Source organism: Oncorhynchus tshawytscha, linkage group LG14 (assembly GCF_018296145.1).
Source record: "Oncorhynchus tshawytscha isolate Ot180627B linkage group LG14, Otsh_v2.0, whole genome shotgun sequence".
Classification (NCBI taxonomy): Eukaryota; Metazoa; Chordata; class Actinopteri; order Salmoniformes; family Salmonidae; genus Oncorhynchus; species Oncorhynchus tshawytscha.
In genome coordinates this window covers 9,726,036-9,745,419 of record NC_056442.1, presented here as the reverse complement: position 1 = coordinate 9,745,419, position 19,384 = coordinate 9,726,036, and the positions used below count along the sequence as shown (strand labels likewise).

Genomic DNA, 19,384 nt, shown 5'->3' with positions numbered 1-19,384 from the left:
GCACCACGGCTCAGGACGCGCCGCTAGCCCTTATCACCAAGCCCCGCAAAGACTCCAACAAGGACCTCTCTCGGGCAGGGGCGTCCCTCTCACTGCCCGTCAACCTCAGCACCGGCGGAAGGGTCCACTCGGCCTCCTCTCAGGGCCCCCCGGCGCGGCCCGCTACCTCACCCTCACCGGCCACGGCCCGGGGCCCCAGGAAAATCAAGGCCCCCAAGGCCCCTAACCTCCAGGTTCAGGCCCATGCCCTGGCCCCCATGGCAGCCTGGAAGGGCCTCTCTCAGAGTCACCTGGTGCAGTCTCTGGTGGACCTGTTCAGAGGGGCCGAGGCCGGCCTCCCAGGTCTCCCTGGTCTCCCTAGCAGCAAGGACTCGGATGACTCTGTTGAGGATGACGACGACGACGACGATGATGATCTGGATGATTTGGAGGATGATGAGGAGGACTCGGATGACAGCTTGTCAGGTTAGATACCGTTCTGACCATCCTAATGGAAGGCACATGCAATGTTTTGTAGTGTACAGATTTCTTTGTTGTTGGGGGGGAGGTTATGGTACAGGAGTGAACACCATTCAACCAGTGATAACCCCTCTCTTTCTGGTACCCTCCTCTCAGATTCTGACAGTAACTCGGACAGCGACAAGGACGTCTCCGGTGGCAAACTGAAGGACCCGAAGCTGAAGCTGCCATCGTCAGGCTCCGTCTCCAAGATGGAGAAGACCCCACTCAAGCTAACCAAAGGCCACGCCTCCTTACTGAGTAGCACAACCAATCACACAGCCGCCAGCTGCTCCCCACTCAACCTGCAGGTCATCAAGACGCCCAACATCGTCACCAGCTCCAGTGCCTTGGCCTATCACAACTCTCCTTCCTCCTCCTACTCCCTGGTCACGCCCCCAGGTAACCACAGGCAACACTCCTTAAACTTCTTTACCTACTCTGCCAAAGCTACTCATACAGCAGAAGCACAAAAGTGTTGAGGACACGTAACCACACTGGAATAGCTAAGCTCACCATTATATGCTATCATCTTCAGATGGTTGTGGGGAGAGAACAGGAAGAGGAAATGGGGGGGGGGTCTATTTTTAGTTAGCCGGGCGGTTGGCTGGCCTAACAGGCCTGGGTTCCTGTAGGTGCATGTCCTTGGGCTTAACAGGCCTGACAACTTGTTTGGCACTTCTGCCATGCCTGAGCTTTCTTTCTTTCTTTCTTTCCCCTCTCCTCTCCTCTCCTTCCTCTCTCTCTCCCTCTCTCTCTCTCTCTCTCTCAGCACTGGGAGATTACCCTGCTTAGGAAAGGAAATAACACACACACACAGACACAACAAGGAAGACTGGAATTTTCCAACAGAGATTCCAATCTTCCTAAGCACATTTCAATTCAAGATGTTTTGTTGTCCATCAAATTCACATAGGAATGTCAGTGATTTTTTTCAGGACATATTTCAGTCATTTCCTTAAGTTGCTTTCAGAGCACGGAGTTTCTCAATACTCTACCTGGTTAAATAAACGGAACGCAGAAACAATAAGGCACTCTCATGACCACAGCTGGTGGGTTGGAGACACAGTGGAAGCCCCGTTTGTATCAGACAACGAAACACTGCTCATATTCAGCACTGTGGTGCTGTGGCTATGGGTGGGTGTTTTGGGCAGTAGCTCTGCGTGTGGCTGTAGCTGGGTGTTTAGGGCTATGGAGAGAAGGCTTTGACTGTGTATTGTTCAGTCTGACTAACGGGTTCATTCTCTCTCTCTCTCTCTCTCTCTCTCTCTCTCTCGCTCTCTCTCTCTCTCTCTCTCTCACCAGGCGCAGGGAAAAGAAAGAGGGTGATGGATGAGCAGGACTTGAGGATACCTCTGGAGTTGGGGTAGGTCGAGTGGAGACGTGAATTGATAGGCTCTCTCTAGCAATGGCAAAGCCTCTGGCATTCGGTCACTCACTCACAGTTTCCTTCGGTCCGTGTGTTTCCCAGCTGGCAGAGAGAAACGCGGATCAAGAGCGCGTCCGGGAAGATGCAAGGCGACGTGGCGTACTACGCGCCATGCGGGAAGAAGTTGAGGCAGTACCCAGATGTGGTGAAGGTAAACAGTAACCCCTACCCCTCAGACTAGCCTTACGCTAGCAACTAGCCTCACCCTCACGCTAGTGCTCACTTAGCATCAACGCTAACCCCTGTGACCTTAACATGAGAAGAGCTGGAATCCTTTTAGCTCATTTCCCCAATCCCTTCCTCTGCCTACTAAAAGCTGACCTGTCGTTAGAGGATTCTGATTCTCACTGTGCTTTTGCTCAATTTCCCCCCTTATTCTTTTGATGCTTAGTAGTTGAATCATCACTTTAGTTTTTAGCTTCCGCCACTGTATCTAGGTCGCTTTTCAATGTCACACTTTTACATACTTTCACATTGGATATCCCTGTCTCACCAAACGTCATTATTTTCTCTTCTGTAGTATCTATCCAGAAATGGAATAAGTGGCATCACACGCGATAATTTTAGCTTCAGTGCAAAGATAATGGTTGGTGACTTCTATGAAGCCAGAGAAGGACCCCAGGTGACCTCTTTCATCTATCTATTGCCCATTAAAATGTATTTATTTCCTCTTTTCATGTACAGTAGAAACTGTATAGTGACTTAAGCAGTTCAGGGACATTGATAGAAATCAGCTATAGACTCCAGTAGTCCTACCACCTATAGCCCCCTTTGTCTAGGGAGTCATTTAATAATCCGTTGACATTACTTCCACAGGTGACCAGTCATATACTGTACATTAGGATAGTTTAACTAGCTGAATGGGGAATGGAATGCATTGTAGTGGTGTTCATATCACAGGTAGAAATTGGGCCATTTTCCGGTTCTTAGCTTTGTAGTCCAGTAATAACACTATGCATTGCATATTTTGATCTGCCCTCTTTTCTGTCATGAGTGATCGATCTAAAGAGTCAAACCTAGAGTAACAGTAGAGTAATCAAAGCAACTGAAGTATGTTAAAGCCGTTTATTACCCACACGACACTAACTGCCCCTCTACCCTGTTGTTTCGCGCCTGTCCTACCCCCAGGGTCTGCAGTGGAGCCTGTTGAAGGACGAGGACGTCATCCCTCATATCCTGGCCATGGAGGGCCGGCGGGGACGGCCCCCCAACTCAGAGCGCCAGCGCGGGGCCGAGGGGGGAAAGGGCTCCCGGAGAAGGAAGGGCCGGCCACCCAACGTGGGAGAGGGTCTGGGGTTGGGGGCCGAGGTGCCTAGCCCCAGCGAGGCCAAACTCTTACGCAAACTGGAGGCCCAAGGTGAGGAGAAGAAAAAAAATGAAAAGACCTCCGTTTGAAGTCTGTGAATGCTACCTACCAAACATGTTTGGTCACACAGTAACGTTCCATCACCTCTCTCTGCAGAGATAGCCAGGCAGGCGGCCCAGATGAAGATGATGAGGAAGCTAGAGAAGCAGGCCATGGCCAGGGCAGCCAAAGAGGCCAGGAAGCAACAAGGTACACTACACTACATCTAAGTGTATACACTATTCCCCGCTGTCCTCTTGTAGAGATGTGCAGTACCACTGCTGCAAACCATTTCTTAACACCTAAGCCCCTAAAGTCTCTCTTTCAGCCATCATGGCGGCCGAGGAAAGGAGGAAGCAGAAGGAGCAAATGAAGCTCATCAAGCAGCAGGTAGGGCATTCTTTACGTGACACCACTTCCTGTCAAACCGTCCCGTCTGAGGTATCCTTGTTTTACCACTGCATCACCGTTTGGTTTGCATAGTGTATCGATCCACCTACCTCTGTGTTTCTCCAGGAGAAGATCAAGCGTATTCAGCAGATCAGGTTGGAGAAGGAGATGAGGGCACAGCAGATCCTGGAGGTACTACAGTCAACTGACCCAATACCGAACATATCCTCTGAATTAGCAGAACGTCACTCCTCAAACTGCATCCCAGAGCCTACTCTGTCCATGGGGTTTTAATCTTACCCAAGCCCATTACTGAATAATACCACAGTGTTGGAAGGAGTAAAGCATAATTCCACATGGAACTAATGCTAAATTGGTCTTGGTTGACGGCTGTTGAATATTAAAATCGCTGTCTCCGCTAGCTGTCTCAGAGTTAGACCATATTTAAATTAGACAGAAATATTTGTATTTTATTTTATCAGACAACAGCAACAGTTTAGCATAAGTGGGTGGGGAAAACCAATTTTTTTCCTCCCTTGCACACACAATTACACTGTAGGAGCTCCAAAGTATTTTAGCAGGACTAAATCAAATTTGAGTTGACACGGTTGGCAAGCCACTCTTAACAGGATTCTTTTTGTTGCTGTTTGCAATTACATATTTAAGTGATACTTGATTCACTCTCTGTGTTCTACACATTTGACTGGCACGTGAGGCATACGTTTCATTTTCGGTTACAGGGAAAATATCATATTTTGAGTGATGCGGTGTGAAACTGCGAGGTGGCATGTGTCCGTCAGTCTGTCTGTCCAGATGTCTGGCAGTGAAATGACATTTGACCCGATTTGCATTCGCAGGCTAAACGGAGAAAGAAAGAAGAGGTTGCGAATGCCAAAATTATGGAGGCAGAGAAACGAATAAAGGTGAGAGTTTGTGTTACGCACAGCATCTCAATGTAAACCAAAATGTCAAATCTTTTTCCAGATGAGCTGTGTCTGACAATGAGATTAGGCATGAGCTGTAGCTCCTCTGTAAAATGGTCTGAAATCCCATCAGCCCTAGTGATTTTCATGATGGTTGCTGCATGAAAGTGTATTGATTTTCTCCCCTCATCCTTTCTGTCTTCCCCTGAAGGAGAAAGAAATGCGAAGACAGCATGCAGTCATTTTGAAGCACCAGGTACGCAGCGCTTTTCAGCAGCAAGCCTTTTCTCTTCTGACATGATTGAAATTATACTAAAAACCATATACACTTCAGCTAGATCAGTGTTTACAGGGTGTGTGTGTGTGTGTGTGTGTGTGTGTGTGTGTGTGTGTGTGTGTGTGTGCGTGCGTGCGTGCGTGCGTGCGTGCGTGCGTGCGTGCGTGCGTGCGTGCGTGTGTGTGTTTCAAGGTTGTGTGTAACTAGGTATTTTATTAAACTCTTTACTGTTTCTCTTTGGTCAGTTTCCATTCTATTGGGTTATTTCTGAACTTTGGGTATTTTTCTGCTAAACAATCTGTTTTTTTTTGCTGTCATTTCTGTTCCATAATACTTTGCCAACTCTCTCTGCCAGGAGTTGGAGAGGCATAGACTAGATATGGTATGGGTATGTTTATTTTTGTACATCTAACACCGCATCGTGTTTCCTGGTTGTGATATGGTTGTCATAGCAATGCATTAAGTGTAGCACTGGCTGCAGTCATACTACATTATTCTGCATGGCTTTTCAGCAAAACAAACAAACACACACACACACAAACAAAAACAACAACAGTGTGTCGCCTCCATCTGCTATGAGACACCTGACCTCGCTCCGCCTGCAGTGGTTCGGTAGCTCCCCCCGTACTCCCCAGAATGCATTGCAAAAGGCGGCCAAGCCCTGCCATGCTCACTCTTACTGTCTGAAAGTACACTCCTCTCGATGAGTCATCCATCACATCCATCGTCTAGCTGTTGTTTTTGAGTGGCTGTGAGTGCTTGAGTTTTCCAGTTCCAGACATTGAGCTTGTGTCCGTCTCCATCCACAAAGAGCTGCCCTTTAACCTGTTACGTCCCATTGAGTCTCTGAGGTTGCGTCTGAAATGGCATAGTGCACTACCTCATAGTGCACTACTTTGGTCAAAAGTAGTGCACTACATAGGGAAGAGGGTGCCATTTGGAATGTAGCCTGAGTCGTTCTGCTGCTCTGTTCTGTATCTGTACCTGCCTGTTTTCTCCAGCAGCCTCACTGGCTGTCTGTCTATTGCTGTACCTGCCTGTTTTCTCCAGCAGCCTGACTGGCTGGCTGGCTATTGCTTGTTGAGCGCGTCTGTTGCACACGATTAGAGCCAGGAGTTTTTCCTAACAATATCAACCTGAGCAGGAGAAACTCCTGGCCCCTACATACTGTATTTATGCAGCTGACACCAGAGGATCTGTTTCATTGCCTTCTATCTGTTTATCACATCACTGAGTTCCCCATCCCTTCCAGACAGACAGTCACTGTCCTCGCTTTGCCTTGATCAAATCCTATTGGTTTACAATAAAACATTTGGAGACAATCTATCCTCAACCAGGCAAGTCTCCTTGTAAGACCTTCACTCGATACACCCCCCCCATAGGTTTAGGCTATTTTCAATCTGGAACGGCTATCAGCTAAACAGATGGATGATACACAGCGCAATGTTTGTTTTTCATCCGACTGGCTTGTGGCTATGATGACTCCGTCATTTTGCGTTTGTTCCGTCAGCTTTTTACCTAGAGGCATCATAGCTTGACGCTAACTTCTCTTTTTTGACCCCGTCATCGCCATCTACCGCATTCTCCCTCTGATGCTTTCTGGTTGTCGTCATTCGTACCGTTGTCTTCTTTAACCTCAGCTTCAACTGTACGTGTTGCTGTATGTGAAAACCTCGCCATGATGGAGGTGAATGGGGGTCTTCCTCCTTCTGTCCACCTCTCTGACTTCACCTATGGAGGTTACACCTTCTCCGGTGTGTAACATGTGTGTGTTTTCTCTGCTCTGCTAGGAGAGGGAGAGGAGACGGCAACATGGGATGCTCATGAAGGCGGTGGAGGCTCGCAAAAAAGCAGAGGTAGGTGACATACAACACACACACACGTGCGTGCCAGAAGGTCCCACTCCTTCCTGAACCCATTCAAACCCTCTCTCCTCCCTCTCCTTTTCATTTCTTCAATACACTAACTGAGTCAAAAGAATGGCCCTCGAGCGCTTTTTCTTTGAGTGTGCAGGCAGGGGCGCCGGGCTGAGTTCTAAAACTACTCAGCAGACTCGGCTTGACATTCTTGTCTGTTCTACCGCCACTGGCGTGAGCCCATTAACTCTCCCCTCCTCTCTCCTTCTCTGGGGCCTCAGGAGCGCGAGCGCTTGCGGCAGGAAAAGAGGGATGAGAAACGCCTGAACAAGGAGCGGAAATTGGAGCTGAGGAGGCTGGAACTGGAGATTGCCAGGGAGCTGAAGAAGCCAAATGAAGACATGTGTCTGGCCGATCATGAGGTAATAAATGACCCATCTTGCCCATGATTCAGTCCTGCGTGATGTCTGAAGGGTGACATCATTAAAGGGACCTAGCTTTCCAAGTTGTAGGTGGCTGTTTCATTTAGTTACATTTATTTTGCTTTATGTATATTTGAACTGGCAAGTTAATATTGTCTAGGTTTGGGTTATGGGTGGTTAAGTGCATTGTATCATCGCAATGGTATCTGTTGTGTATCATATGTGAAACCTGAGTACTGGATACGGTTTGTGCTGTACACTGCCATCAAGTGGCTAAAGAGAGTAATGCATAAGGAGGGACGAGATAAAAATCAAAATCAAATTTTATTTGTCACATACACATGGTTAGCAGATGTTAATGCGAGTGTAGCGAAATGCTTGTGCTTCTAGTTCCGACAATGCAGTAATAACCAACAAGTAATCTAACTAACAATTTCAAAACTACTGTCTTATACACAGTGTAAGGGGATAAAGAATATGTACATAAAGATATATGAATGAGTGATGGTACAGAGCAGCATAGGCAAGATACAGTAGATGGTATCGAGTACAGTATATACATATGAGATGAGTATGTAAACAAAGTGGCATAGTTAAAGTGGCTAGTGATACATGTATTACATAAGGATGCAGTAGATGATATAGAGTACAGTATATACGTATGCATATGAGATGAATAATGTAGGGTATATAACATTATATTAGGTAGCATTGTTTAAAGTGGCTAGTGATATATTTTACATCATTTCCCATCAATTCCCATTATTAAAGTGGCTGGAGTTGAGTCAGTGTCAGTGTGTTGGCAGCAGCCACTCAATGTTAGTGGTGGCTGTTTAACAGTCTGATGGCCTTGAGATAGAAGCTGTTTTTCAGTCTCTCGGTCCCAGCTTTGATGCACCTGTACTGACCTCGCCTTCTGGATGATAGCGGGGTGAACAGGCAGTGGCTCGGGTGGTTGTTGTCCTTGATGATCTTTATGGCCTTCCTGTAACATCGGGTGGTGTAGGTGTCCTGGAGGGCAGGTAGTTTGCCCCCGGTGATGCGTTGTGCAGACCTCACTACCCTCTGGAGAGCCTTACGGTTGTGGGTGGAGCAGTTGCCGTACCAGGCGGAGATGCAGCCCGCCAGGATGCTCTCGATTGTGCATCTGTAGAAGTTTGTGAGTGCTTTTGGTGACAAGCCGAATTTCTTCAGCCTCCTGAGGTTGAAGAGGTGCTGCTGCGCCTTCTTCACGATGCTGTCTGTGTGAGTGGACCAATTCAGTTTGTCTGTGATGTGTATGCCGAGGAACTTAAAACTTGCTACCCTCTCCACTACTGTTCCATCGATGTGGATAGGGGGGTGTTCCCTCTGCTGTTTCCTGAAGTCCACAATCATCTCCTTAGTTTTGTTGACGTTGAGTGTGAGGTTATTTTCCTGACACCACACTCCGAGGGCCCTCACCTCCTCCCTGTAGGCCGTCTCGTCGTTGTTGGTAATCAAGCCTACCACTGTTGTGTCGTCCGCAAACTTGATGATTGAGTTGGAGGCGTGCGTGGCCACGCAGTCGTGGGTGAACAGGGAGTACAGGAGAGGGCTCAGAACGCACCCTTGTGGGGCCCCAGTGTTGAGGATCAGCGGGGTGGAGATGTTGTTGCCTACCCTCACCACCTGGGGCGGCCCGTCAGGAAGTCCAGTACCCAGTTGCACAGGGCGGGGTCGAGACCCAGGGTCTCGAGCTTGATGACGAGCTTGGAGGGTACTATGGTGTTGAATGCCGAGCTGTAGTCGATGAACAGCATTCTCACATAGGTATTCCTCTTGTCCAGATGGGTTAGGGCAGTGTGCAGTGTGGTTGAGATTGCATCGTCTGTGGACCTATTTGGGCGGTAAGCAAATTGGAGTGGGTCTAGGGTGTCAGGTAGGGTGGAGGTGATATGGTCCTTGACTAGTCTCTCAAAGCACTTCATGATGACGGAAGTGAGTGCTACGGACTGGTATAGGGATTGATTGAATATGTCCGTAAACACACCGGCCAGCTGTTCTGCGCATGCTCTAAGGGCGCGGCTGGGGATGCCGTCTGGGCCTGCAGCCTTGCGAGGGTTAACACGTTTAAATGTCTTACTCACCTCGGCTGCAGTGAAGGAGAGTCCCCCACATGTTTACTTATGAAAACTTTTTTTTAAAGTTACCATTCAGAGCCATGTGATTCAGTCATTGACATTGCAATATGTTAGTTGCACTGCTCCCCATATACTGCCGTCCACATAGGGCACTATAGAAGTCCCAGGGTGTCATGTGAGATGTATCCTAAACATTCCTCCCTCTCTCCTTACCTTTCATTCCAGCCTCTTCCAGAGTTTTCCAGAATCCCTGGCCTGATCTTGCCGGGGGGTGCGGTGTCTGACTGCCTGATGCTGATGCAGTTCCTACGCGGTTTTGGGAAAGTGCTGGGCTTCGATGTGGGGGTGGACGTACCCACCCTGGGCATGCTGCAGGAGGGCCTGCTCAACGTGGGAGACAGCATGGGACACGTCCAGGACCTGCTGGTCAGACTGCTCTCCCTGGCCGTGTGTGACCCTGGACTGCCCCCTGGTCACAAGGTGAGATACTGTACATGTACAGGAACATACCAAGCAGGCTCTCACATAGGTGGAATAAAAACATACACACATTGGTCCGATTTCCCAGACACAGGTTAAGCCTAGTCTTAGACTAAGAAACTAAGAAGCACTTTCTATGGAGAATCTCCACGGAACATGCTTTTTAGTCTCGGACTTAATCTGTGTCTGGGAAACCAGCCCATTGTCTATGAGTCAACACTCCCCTGGAAAGTATACCTGGAACCACTCTATCATGACCCCCCACCCCCCACTTACAGACCAAGACCATGTTGTCTTTCCCTCTATCTTCAGTGACTCACCCGTCCTGTCTCTCTCCTCTCCCCCCAGACCAAGACCATGCTGGGGGACCATCTGACCAACGTGGGCATCAACCGGGACAATGTGTCGGAGGTGCTGCAGATGTACATGGGGGCCTATTGCGGGCAGACTGACCTGGCTGAGCTGGCCCTCAGCCTGAAGACCAAGGCCTTCCAGGCTCACACCCCCGCCCAGAAGGCATCCATACTGGGCTTCCTGGCCAATGAGCTGGCCTGCAGCAAGAGTGTCGTCAGGTAGGAGTAAAGAACAGGAGACGCCAAACATTGAAATAGATAAGGCTGCAGCAAGAGCGCCGTCAGAAGGAGAGAAGAAAGAACAATTGAAACGAAACAATTAAAGGTCAGGTTCTATCTGCAGCAAAAGCGTTGACAGGTAGGAGGAGTGATGCTGACCTGCCAGCGTTGTACATCACACAGGCCTCATACCAGTGGAGCTACAAGGGAATAGATTATTGTGCAGTACGTAAGGAGATCAAACATGGAATCCATGTTTTTACTGGTTTTACTTATAGGATATGCAGACAACATTTCACAAGCATGAGATGACATCCTTGTAGATCCTTGCATCGTCGTCCCTTCCGGTCTTATTAGGTGGAGCCAGTGTGAAAGGTTTAGTGTACAGGAGGCGTCCATACTGTTGTGAGCCTACTGCCTTTTAGCTCCTTACAAATAATGCCGTTTAGTTGACTTCACTCAGCTGCTAATGCTGTCGTGTTTTATTAATGCTGTGTAAGACTCTGGATAGATCAACTAATCTGGAGTGGGATTCAATTTTGATATAGAGAGAAGCCAAATACATCAATTATTCACGAGAGAGAGAGAGAGAGAGAGCGAGAGAGAGAATTGTACTGTTTGTGTTAACTAGAGGTAACTGCCAAAATAAAGGAAACATCAACATAAAGTGTCTTGCTAAGGTGTTGGTTCACCACGAGCCAGAACCGCTTCAATGCACCGTGGAATAGATTCTACATGGGTCTGGAACTCTATTAGTGGGATCTGACACCATTCTTCCACAACAAATTCCATAATTTGGTGTTTTGTTGACGGAGGTGGAAAACGCTGTCTCAGGCTGAAGAATATCCCAGAAGTGTTCAATTGAGTTGAGATCTGGGGATTGAATCAGCCATGGCATATGGTTTACATCGTTTTCATGCTCATCAAACCATTCAGTGACCACTTGTGCCCTGTGGATGGGGACATTGTCATCCTATGGGGATATAGCCATGGTAGCCAAAATAATGGCCAGCATGTTTATACATAATCCTAAACATGATAGGATGTTAATTGCTTAATTAACTCCGGAACCAGACCTGTGTGGAAGCACCTGCTTTCAATATACTTTGCATCCCTCATTTACTCACTGTTTCCATAGTTACCTGTACGTGTGAACTGACATACTGTATCTTTCTCTGTTTCTACAGCGAGATCGACAAGAACCTTGATCACATGACCAACATGAGGAAGGACAAGTGGCTGATCGAGGGCAAACTCAAAAAGTAAGTGTTGTGTGTGTTGACGGGTGTGTGTGTGTGTGTGCATCTGAATGCTCACCTGTGTGTTTCTCTCTCTCCAGGTTGAGGACCATCCATGCCAAGCGGACCGGGAAGAGAGATGCCAGCATGGGAGGGGAGGAGGCCCAGCCCCTGGGTACGCCCTCCTCTGGCCTCAAACGCAAGAGAAAGGCCGGAGCAGAAAGCGACGACGACGAGGATGAAGACGAAGACAGCGATGACCTGGCCGATGAAGATGACGAGGAAGAGGAGGAGGAGATGAAGAAGGCGAAGAAAGTGGAAACGTGTGACGAGGACGATGGGGACCAATCAACTAGTGTGGAGGAGCTGGAGAAACAGATAGAGAAGCTAGCCAAGGTAAGTCCTTCCTTCCGGAGATCTGAGAGTTCCATCTCCATGGAAGAACAATACTAAATAGTTAGATATTATTGATTCATTGATTTAGTTATAACTCAGGTCATGGCGTTGTTGCTTGGTTTCACAGCAACAGCACCAGGTGAGGAGGAAGCTGTTTGAGGCGTCCCACTCCCTGCGCTCCATGATGTACGGCCAGGACCGGTACCGCCGGCGCTACTGGGTTCTGCCCCACTGCGGAGGGGTCTTCATCGAGGCCATGGAGAGTGGAGAAGCTGTGGGGGAGCTGGAGAAAGAGAGGGAGAGGAGGAGGGTGGCAGCAGGGGAGGTGCACATCAAGGAGGAGCCGCAGGAGGAGGAGGTGCAGAAGAAGAAACCTGGGGGCGTCGGCGGGGAGGAGAGGAGCGTCTACACCTCCGTGCGGTCAGAGGAGGGGAAGGAGGAGAAGAAAGGTTCTCCCAATCTTTTCCTCTTGCATCCGGCCTCTCTCTCCAAACTGACCACGCTGCTCGACGTCGCTAAGGACGTTGCCAAGGAAATCCGCGAAGTCAAGGCAGACCTCCGCCCCAAATACAGCCCAACACCACCGTCTGTCACCACGACAACAAAAACAACACCACCATCCGATCCCGCCAACAACGCCTCTCTGCCCGCTAAACCTACAAGCCCCTGTGCGTCGACGGCGCCCAACCTGCCGTGCGAGGAGGCCAAACCCGGCTACCCCACCTCCACCTCGTCCCCCTCCTCGTTCTCCTCCCTCCTAAGCCCCCCCCCACCCCAGCTTTTCAGCCCTATAAAGACCTCCACCCTAGCCCCTAACCCTCCACAGCTCCAGTACCTCCCCAGCGACCAGCTCCTCAGGGTCCTGACAGAGAGGAGCGGTCACTGGTTCAGCCTACCCCCGCTCCCCTGTGACGACTCCTCCCTCACCACCTCTCCCTCCCCTGGGCCCGGCCCTCTCCAGTCCTCCCCGCTGCCTTCCTCCAGCCTCACCCGGCCCAGGTCTCCCCCGGCTTCCCCCGCCCTGCCTCTCACCCCCTCGGCAGCGTCGGCCTCAGCCAGCCCCCACCACCCAGCTGGCTTCATCAACTACCCTCTGTCAGCCCTGCAGGTCAGTACTATGCCAGGACAGACCCCTTGTCCTAATGATTTATACTGGTAGTAGAAGCTCATAATGGAAGATCCTATGAATAAATGTAACATCAGAAAAATGGAGGTTCTGCTTGAAGCTACAGGCCTAAGTGTGGAAGAATGAGTTTTTCTGATCATGATATTGAAGTGTCTGTGTCTGTATCTCCCCCCTCTAGGTTAAGGCTGGAGGGTCGTTGCTGAGTCTCTCAGCGTTCTGCGGTGGCTGGCCCAGTGGAATGCTGAGCCCCAGCCAGCTGCCCTTCTGCAGCAGCCCCCTGCCAGGCCACTCAGGCCTCAGCTCCGTGGAGGGCAGTGCCAATGCGCCGCCCAGCGTCTCCAGCAAGAGCGAGTCGCCCGTTCCTCCTGGCGAGAAGCTCTCGTCCACGGTGCCCTCTCCCGCCATGATGGAGGTGCCCAAACACTCAGACCACCCCACACCACGGCCCATCCCCGAGGGTGAGCGTGTGTGTGTGTGTGTGTGTGTGTGTGTGTGTGTGTGCGAGCGTGTGTGTGTGTTTCATGAGTCATCTATTTATTCAGTTTATTCTATTTATTCAACCGTTTATTAATTCACTGAGTCATGAGAATGAATAATTTGTTTTGAATTTGTTTTGTTCTACTGGGGGGAAGAAAGGAATCTCTTGAGAAGCGAGAACAGCACTGGAGTGTGTTCTGTATCAGAATACTGTAGATCTATTTCAAGGGGGCATTATATTGTCTTAAGTAATTTTTCTGAAACATTTCCATATGTTTATTTATTTATATGTGTGTGTGCGCAGAGATGCTGTCAGGCTGGTGGCGGGTGTCAGACATTGAGGAGCTGCGCACCCTGGTGGGGTCTCTCCACAGCCGGGGAACCAGAGAGAAGGGCCTGCACCGACAGATGCACAAATACATGGAGCTCATCCCACAGGTCTGCACCAAGCACCGAGACGGTGAGTACTGTATGTCTGACAGTCACTCAAGTCAGTTGGTTGGCTGGTAGGTCCCTCACCCAATCTTTAGCAATCTGCATAGCCTTTACAGAGTAGATTTAGCCAACAGATCCCAATGGATATGAATGAATAAAGTAGCTTTGATTTTGTGTCTGTGAAACTGAGCAGCACTCCGACTGGCAGGCCCCGACTTTCACAAAGACTTTTGTGTTGGAGTCTGATTGAGCACTGTGTTATGACAGCTCTGAGTAGTTATACCCCTACTGAGCACACTCCAAGCCCCTGCGCTTCACAATGAATTGACATTTGGTACATGACGCATGACTGACTGCTCAATATGAGTCTGACATCAAAGCCAGATTAGTTAACGTTCGTGTGGTTTCTGATTGAACAGCTCTTTGTGTCTGGATATTGAATTCTTAGTGTGTGTGTGTGTGTGTGTGAATGGGGAGTGGTAGAGTGTGTGTGGTTTTGTTGTTGCGTTCGGGAGGGAGTAGTGAGCGACAAAAAGCAAGTCTGTGTGTGTGGGTGTTGGGTCTGGTGTGCGAATAATATGCATGTTTTGTGTGCTTACACACGCGTCTATGGAATGTATGACTGGTCTCTAATGCCGTCCTGTCTCCCCAATGTGCAGCGGCCATGATAGAGCTGTGTGAGCTGGAGGAGAGCCAGGTGAGTGTGGAGTCAGTGCGTGGGTGGTGTGTGGAAGAGCAGGCCATGGAGATGGACATCGCTGTGCTGCAGCAGGTGGAGGAGCTGGAGAGGAAGGTCACCACCGCCAGCCTGCAGGTCAAGGTAAACAACAACAACAACGACATCATTAAATGTGTAGCTTTCTTTTATTATAGCTCTCATCCCTATCCATTAGAGAAAATATAGGCCTCTGTTCGAAAGTAATGAATAGTAGCGGTGGTCACTCGCTAACCTTTTCAAGTCTGTTAACCAAGATCTAGTGAATAGGTTGTTATTTAAGTTTGAACCTAAAGACTACATTACCTACCATTCCCTGCACAGGGCTGGATGTACCCCGAGCCCCAATCAGAGAGAGAGGACCTGGTCTACCACGAGCACAAGCCCCTCCCCAAACACCAACCAGCGGCGGGCGGCCCTGGCGACAAAGACCAACCGGAGGACAAGGCGGACCACAAGGCGGGCGGCGTGGTGCGTCACGCGGACAACCCTCTGGACATAGCGGTGACGCGGCTGGCGGACCTGGAGAGGAACATCGAGAGAAGGTACCTGAGGAGCCCCTTAGGTACCACCATTCAGATCAGGCTGGATAATGTGGGGGCTATCGGTACCGTCACTGTCCCCGCTCCCTCCAGTAGTGCTGACAGGGAAGGGTAGGTCATCCACTCAGGATTCAACACTTCTGTGTGCTTTTTTGTTTCATTTTTCAAAAAGACATTACCTATGCTGTCCTTTTTTTGGGTGGGGTTTTGCATCTTTTATTGTGTATTTTCATGGTTGTCTTCTGGTTTGGGGTTGACTCACAGTGTGGTGAATGTTTTTTCCTGCTGAGTTTTTCTGGCCGTCTGCATGGTGTTCTGCGTCAGTAATCACGGCATCCACCTCGTCCCGTCTACCATTCTTTTTCCTCCTCTCCCGGCATCTGCATGGGCGTCACTCCTGCATGGCAGTGTGTGTACCTGTACCCATATGTCCCTGCTGCCTGCCTCACTCACTCACTCACTCACTCACTCACTCACTCACTCATTCCGGTGTCTGTCTGCACAGCTGCAGCTTCAGCGAGTTGTGGTGACAGTGGGCGTGTGTCTGTGTATGGGCGTGTGTCTGTGTATGGGCGTGTGTCTGTGTATGGGCGTGTGTCTGTGTTGGAAAGCGAATGATTGAGTGTTTGTACCTGCCTGCATGAGTCCGTGTCCGACTTTCCGTATTCCCGTTTGTATGCGTCCATCCCTCTGACATCTGCGTTGCCTTCCACAGGGGCGAGGAGGAGGTGGCCCATGGGATGAAGGTGTGGAGGAAGGCCCTGGGCGACGTCCGCAGTGCCGCCCAGCTGGCCATGTGTCTCCAGCAGCTCCAGAAGTCCATCGCCTGGGAGAGGTCCATCATGAAAGTGGTGAGTAAAACCTCAACGACTGTAGCTGGCTGGCACGGTATTTCAATATGCTCGGGAAGTGAACACTGTGTGTCATTGGAGAGCATTTGAATCCCAAGACCATTTCAAGTCCCTTAAGGAGTGGATTCCAATGTAAATCTTGGTAAATGTTGGTTCGAAAATTCACCCCTTGGTTTTGAGGTGACACTGCGTTGTCTGCTTTCAGTACTGTCAGATCTGCAGGAAGGGTGACAACGAGGACCTGCTCCTGCTGTGTGACGGCTGTGACAAAGGCTGCCACACGTACTGTCACAAACCCAAGATCACCACCATCCCCGAGGGGGACTGGTACTGCCCCGCCTGCATATCCAAGGTGACCCAAACTGTCCAGGCCACTGTTCAACATTTACATATCGTACTTTACTATAGAAGTATGTCGGCCACGCGTATCAGTCATACATTATGTACCTGTCATTTTCATATCATATATTATTTCAAAGTATGTAATTCAACAACACTGTGTACACAATATGCCAAGTGCAATTGCTATGTAAGTACAACTGCATGAATCCTCCCCTCAGGCGAGCGGCCCGTCTCCCAAGAACAAGAAGCCGCCCAGCAAACTGGTGGCGGGTGGAGGCGGGAAGAAACCCACCGCTGCCGAGGCCAAGCGGAACGGGAAGCAGGCCGGCAACAGTAACGGTAACGTGGAGGTGTCAGAGGACGACTCGGCGTGCGCCAGCGGCACCCCGAAGAAAGGAGGAGGAGCGAAAGAGCCCCCCAGCAGGAAGAGGAAAGGAGAGGAGAGCCCCGCCCCGTCCCAGGCCCCGCCCACACCCCAGTCACCCAGTCTGGAGAGCCCTGTGGTGTGTGTGAAGAGAGCCAAGACAGCCAGAGACAACAACAGAGACCTTGGTTTGTGCAGGTACTGTACTACACCATAAATCTTTGACTCATTTTCTCAGCACAAGTATCAGCACTTTAAATCAGCGAGCTGCTGACGGAAATGCAGATGCGGGTTGTAAATGTATTTGCCAGGGGCATTGCAATGTACTGTAAACACTTGCACGAACATATTCCCTTCGTGACGTGTGTGTGTGTTATCTTCTGCAGGGTGCTCCTGGCTGAGTTGGAGCGTCACCAGGATGCCTGGCCCTTCCTCAACCCCGTCAACACCAAGGGGATCCCTGGCTACAGGAAGGTCATCAAGAAGCCCATGGACTTCGCCACCATCAGAGAGAAGCTCGTCAGCAGCCAGTGAGTTCACTATTAATATGACACTGTTACTATCCACTCCCTAGTAGTCACACTATGACTAACCTCGGATCTAGTCACGTAACCAGGAAAAGATAACATAACAATCGAGTGTTTTACTCATTTACTCAAAATGATCTTGTTCCTCTCATTTCAGGTATCAGAATCTGGAGACTTTCATTATTGACGTCAACCTGGTTTTTGATAACTGTGAAAAGTTTAATGAAGACAATTCAGACATCGGGCGAGCGGGACACAACATGAGGAAGTTCTTTGATAAGAGATGGACAGAGCTTCTCAATGAAATAAACTAATCCATCAATTTGGGTGTTGTTTTACCGATCATCATCACTGTCTCGAACCAGACCTCCAGTAACATTATTTGACATTTCATAGCGGAGGCACCACGTTTTGGGAACGACAAGATGATGATGCTGGTCCGTCTGTACCTTTGGGACGAACCCGGGGCAGTTAAAGTGAAATGTCAACAGACAGACTTGTAAACGCTGGTGTTGCTACAGTACAACAGGGATCCAAACACCCAAAGAGTCCCACACAATGTCAACCGGGTGTCTTAGTGCAATACCTTTTCCTGTTCAAGATCATTGCACTGAATCCTCATCCTTCTCAACCACCCGAAATGCATCTGCGGTAGAATACTTTCCACTACTTGTAAATAGACGTTTTATTTTTATTTAATCGTATTATAGTGAATGTATTTAATTTTTTAATAATTATTTATGAATCAATAAATAAATAATAAAAAAAGGTCCACATCATTTTCTATGAAAAGGAAGAATCAGCTCAACTGCTTTGAATCGAAAGGAATGTCTGTCTTTGTGTTTGACTTTTTTTTTCTTTTTTTTTTCCAAATATGAAACAAAAGCCAAGAAAAAGAATTACTGTTTACACTGTTCTATGCTTTTGGGCATCAGAGGACTGTAATCATTACGTTAAAACTGTACAACTGCATTTAATTACAAAAATTGCAGAAAAACAGTCAGACAATGGTGATACATGTGTATATACTGTTTATTAATGTCAATATTCAAGTCTTGTTTGGAACGAATTGTTTAAAATATCAGATATTGTTTATGCCTTAGAATGATTGTAGCATTCTATTCTATTTTAGTGAAAGTGATAAAAAAAACATTATAAATATTGTTTGTACAATATATACATATCCTCTGCAAACACTGTGGTATCCTTAATCTTGGTAGTGCCTACCCTTCCAACAGGGGCGTAGGGGATATAATTTTTTCGTTTTTCCATTTTTATGATGACATTATTTTTTATGTATAATTTCAATCCAACATGGCCTCCAAAGTCTGACAGTGACACAGTAATCTTTCCTCTCCATACAGAAAGAGAAAAACAAACAAACAACGTTTAAGGATTTTTTTTGTCTTTTTTTCCCCCATGAAACATTTCCCCACATCTGCCTTGCCACAGTACAGAGGACGTAAGGCCATTTGTAACCACTGTGTTTGAATCTTGCTGTGTGTCGTGGCCTAATGGAGGCAGCTAGAGTTTTTTGTACCCAAGTCAGAGTACTTGAAGTTACTTTATTTAAGATATTGTGGAAAAATAACATCATTCTTTTTGTAGGAGCTTTATTTTTCACTAGTGTGTGGCACGGACCTATTAAAGGATGTTTTTCAACCTAGTTTCACTCTGGGTGTGTTATTTCCCCTATTCTACTGACCCTGTGTCATGAGTCATGCCATTTTAATTTGGATGATGTGAGTGGGGAGGAGAATACCTTTTTTAGTTTTGAAATGCTTTTGGGTAGAACATGAATGTAGTACCCATTCCATATAGGGCTTATTTTGGCCCCTATAATCATCTACTTCTACTAGCCCTTTTGTTCACACAAATATACAATTGTTTGATACATCTAGCCTAATGAACAATAGGGTTTAGATTAGAATCTAGACTTTGGAGTTGGAGTCATTTTAGATCTGTCAAATACTGAAAGAGTAGCCTACAAGGAGAACTTGAGAAGAGTTAGAGGCTGCCAGAGAAAGTGGGAGATGTAGCCTATCGTCCGAGTCCACTGCAGTTTGTTCTCTTCTTT

The 19,384-nt window shown here is 48.4% G+C and overlaps 1 protein-coding gene across 10 annotated transcripts; it reads left to right on the top strand.

Annotated features, from left to right (window-relative positions):
• Positions 1-256: 256 nt before the first annotated feature.
• Positions 257-18,973, top strand: baz2ba (bromodomain adjacent to zinc finger domain, 2Ba). Of its 10 annotated transcripts, none has more exons than XM_042296997.1 (28): positions 257-465; positions 616-900; positions 1,804-1,864; positions 1,970-2,078; positions 2,448-2,549; positions 3,056-3,284; positions 3,390-3,482; positions 3,601-3,662; positions 3,789-3,854; positions 4,520-4,585; positions 4,797-4,841; positions 5,218-5,244; positions 6,653-6,718; positions 7,000-7,140; positions 9,468-9,722; positions 10,071-10,294; positions 11,482-11,556; positions 11,634-11,928; positions 12,056-13,036; positions 13,233-13,512; positions 13,836-13,991; positions 14,626-14,786; positions 15,006-15,334; positions 15,939-16,074; positions 16,280-16,426; positions 16,635-16,978; positions 17,167-17,310; positions 17,465-18,973. In XM_042296997.1, the coding sequence occupies exons 1-28, from the start codon at positions 258-260 to the stop codon at positions 17,619-17,621; spliced, it is 5,244 nt and encodes a 1,747-aa protein (XP_042152931.1). In that variant the 5' UTR covers position 257; the 3' UTR covers positions 17,622-18,973. The 10 variants fall into 10 exon arrangements, with proteins under 10 accessions (XP_042152931.1, XP_042152930.1, XP_042152929.1 ...); XM_042296996.1 differs by having other exon boundaries at positions 5,218-5,250; XM_042296995.1 differs by having other exon boundaries at positions 3,589-3,662.
• The last annotated feature ends 411 nt before the right edge of the window (positions 18,974-19,384 follow it).

Bases quoted from the DNA above. Each gene is read 5' to 3' on its own strand.
- baz2ba (XM_042296994.1), top strand. From the start codon at position 258: ATGGCAGCCTGGAAGGGCCTCTCTCAGAGTCACCTGGTGCAGTCTCTG. The intron at 3,483-3,588 runs GTACACTACACT...AAGCCCCTAAAG, and splicing joins AGAGGCCAGGAAGCAACAAG to TCTCTCTTTCAGCCATCATG. The intron at 4,842-5,217 runs GTACGCAGCGCT...TCTCTCTGCCAG, and splicing joins CAGTCATTTTGAAGCACCAG to GAGTTGGAGAGGCATAGACT.